Genomic DNA, 2036 nt, shown 5'->3' on the forward strand with positions numbered 1-2036 from the left:
AGCAGTTGCACACATTGCACCTCGACTCCTTGCCTCTGCAGCGAGTTCAGCACTGCGTTGGTTTCGACGCCGTCGAAGGCCTTCTCATAGTCTACAAACGCAACGCAAATAGACAGTTTGTACTCATTCGCTCGCTCAAGCAGTTGTGTTAGAGTAAATATATGGTCTCTTGTACTGTAGTTCTTCCGGAAGCCGGCTTGCTCCCTCGGTTGTTGTTCGTCGAGATGACGTGACAACCTATTCATAATTATCTTTGTGAACAGCTTGTACACGTGAGACAGCAGGCATATGGGTCGGTAGTTCTTTAGATCTTCTCTATCGCCCTTCTTATATAGCAGGATGGTATTTGGCTCTTTCCACTGCGAGGGAACTCTTCCCTTGTCTAGATAGTGCGTGAATCGCTCGGCGAGGATTTTCCAGAGCTGCTCTTCGCCTGACTTTAACACCTCCGATGTTATACCGTCTTTCCCTGGCGCCTTTCCGTTTTTCATCAAGCCGATGGCTCTTTCGACCTCACTGACAATGATAGGTGGCACATTTTCTTCCTGTTGGAGTGGTGGTAGTGGCTGGACATTTCTAGTAGACTTGAAGAGCTTGGTGTAGAAGTCTTCGCAAATTTTTCCATCTCGCTCTTATTGTTGACCGAATCCATCTGTATTCTTCAGGGCCATCACCTCCGATCTATATAGTGCCATGTCCATCTTGCATTTATTGAGGCTCTTCTTTTCCTCTGCGGCCTTCAGGATCTTCTCCATCCGGTATGCCTCAAAGTCCCTCTTCAGTTGCTGACGAATCACTCTGCTGAGAAGGGAATATTCAAGGTGATCTTCAATAGTCCTCTTCTCTAGTATCTTCGTAGTTTCCTCCGAGACTCCTCCCTTCTTCTCTCTCAGACACACTCCCTTAGCCTTTCTTAAACACTCCTTCAGCTTCCCTATCAGTGAGTTGTAGTCATCGTCTATGCCGTCTCCTTTGCACCAGATTTCCTGCAGAATGGCTTCCTGCAGCTTCGCCTCGTTGAAGACTCGGACGCGTTTTCCCTTCGACGCCAAATGCAGCGCCATCTTCTCCCTCGTCCCGTCGATGACGACCCTCGCCCTCACCAGACGATGATCGCTGCCGGCGTTGAATAGCGTCACGACGGAGATGTCATGTAATATGCGTCGCTTGTCGACCATGATGTAGTCGATCTCTTTTCGGTGCCTATATATATATATATATATATGTATGTATGTATGTATGTATAAAGTAATATAGGTTTCAATGAAAAGACAACTTTCGAGATATTGAACCAAAAACAGATTATTTTCCTCAATATACTCTTCGAAAGACACTACACCTCATATAAAATATACAATATATAGGTACACAATATATATATATATAATATATATTCGTATGTGATCACTTGAATCAGTTCTAAAACATAAAAAGGTCGGACGTTAAATGTACACAGTCACTGCATTGCAAAATCATAAATATTAAAGAATATCTAATCATATTCCTTTCTACTCTAGGCACAAGGCCCGAAATTTTGGGAGAGGGGGTGAGTCGATAAGATTGACCCCAGTATGCAACTGGTACTTAATTTATCGACCCGAAAGGATGAAAGGCAAAAGTCGACCTCGGCGGAATTTGAATTCAGAACTTAAAGTCAGACGAAATAACGCTAAGCATTTCGCTTAGCGAGCTAACGTTTCTACCAGCTCACCGCCTTTCTAATCATAAATATTTTAGAATATCTAATCTTTCAGATAATAAAAGAATTTTCAATAATCATGCATCATTGTATAAAACAGCACTTAAGAATAATGGTTTTCACGAGAACATTTATTATATAAGAAATACAACTTTTAAAAGTAAACTAAGTAAACTCTTTCCAGGCTAAATTAAATATTAAATATTAACATTCCGTCAGTTAATGAGCCCGTTGTACAATGGATTCCCCATATACATAGGAGATATTATCAACCTTTTAGTTATAACTTTGCAATAGATTCAGTAAGAAACAGGCAGATTAGGAATAATACCACTAG

The 2036-nt window shown here is 41.6% G+C and overlaps 1 protein-coding gene across 1 annotated transcript; it reads right to left on the reverse strand.

Moving 5' to 3' along the window:
- Nucleotides 1–632: 632 nt before the first annotated feature.
- On the reverse strand, nt 633–1178 carry LOC106877041 (uncharacterized). Its single transcript, XM_014925826.1, has one exon. The coding sequence runs from the start codon at nt 1176–1178 to the stop codon at nt 633–635; it is 546 nt and encodes a 181-aa protein (XP_014781312.1).
- Between the last annotated feature and the right edge of the window lie 858 nt (nt 1179–2036).

The sequence above is a fragment of the Octopus bimaculoides genome, chromosome 2, assembly GCF_001194135.2.
Source record: "Octopus bimaculoides isolate UCB-OBI-ISO-001 chromosome 2, ASM119413v2, whole genome shotgun sequence".
Lineage (NCBI taxonomy): Eukaryota > Metazoa > Mollusca > Cephalopoda > Octopoda > Octopodidae > Octopus > Octopus bimaculoides.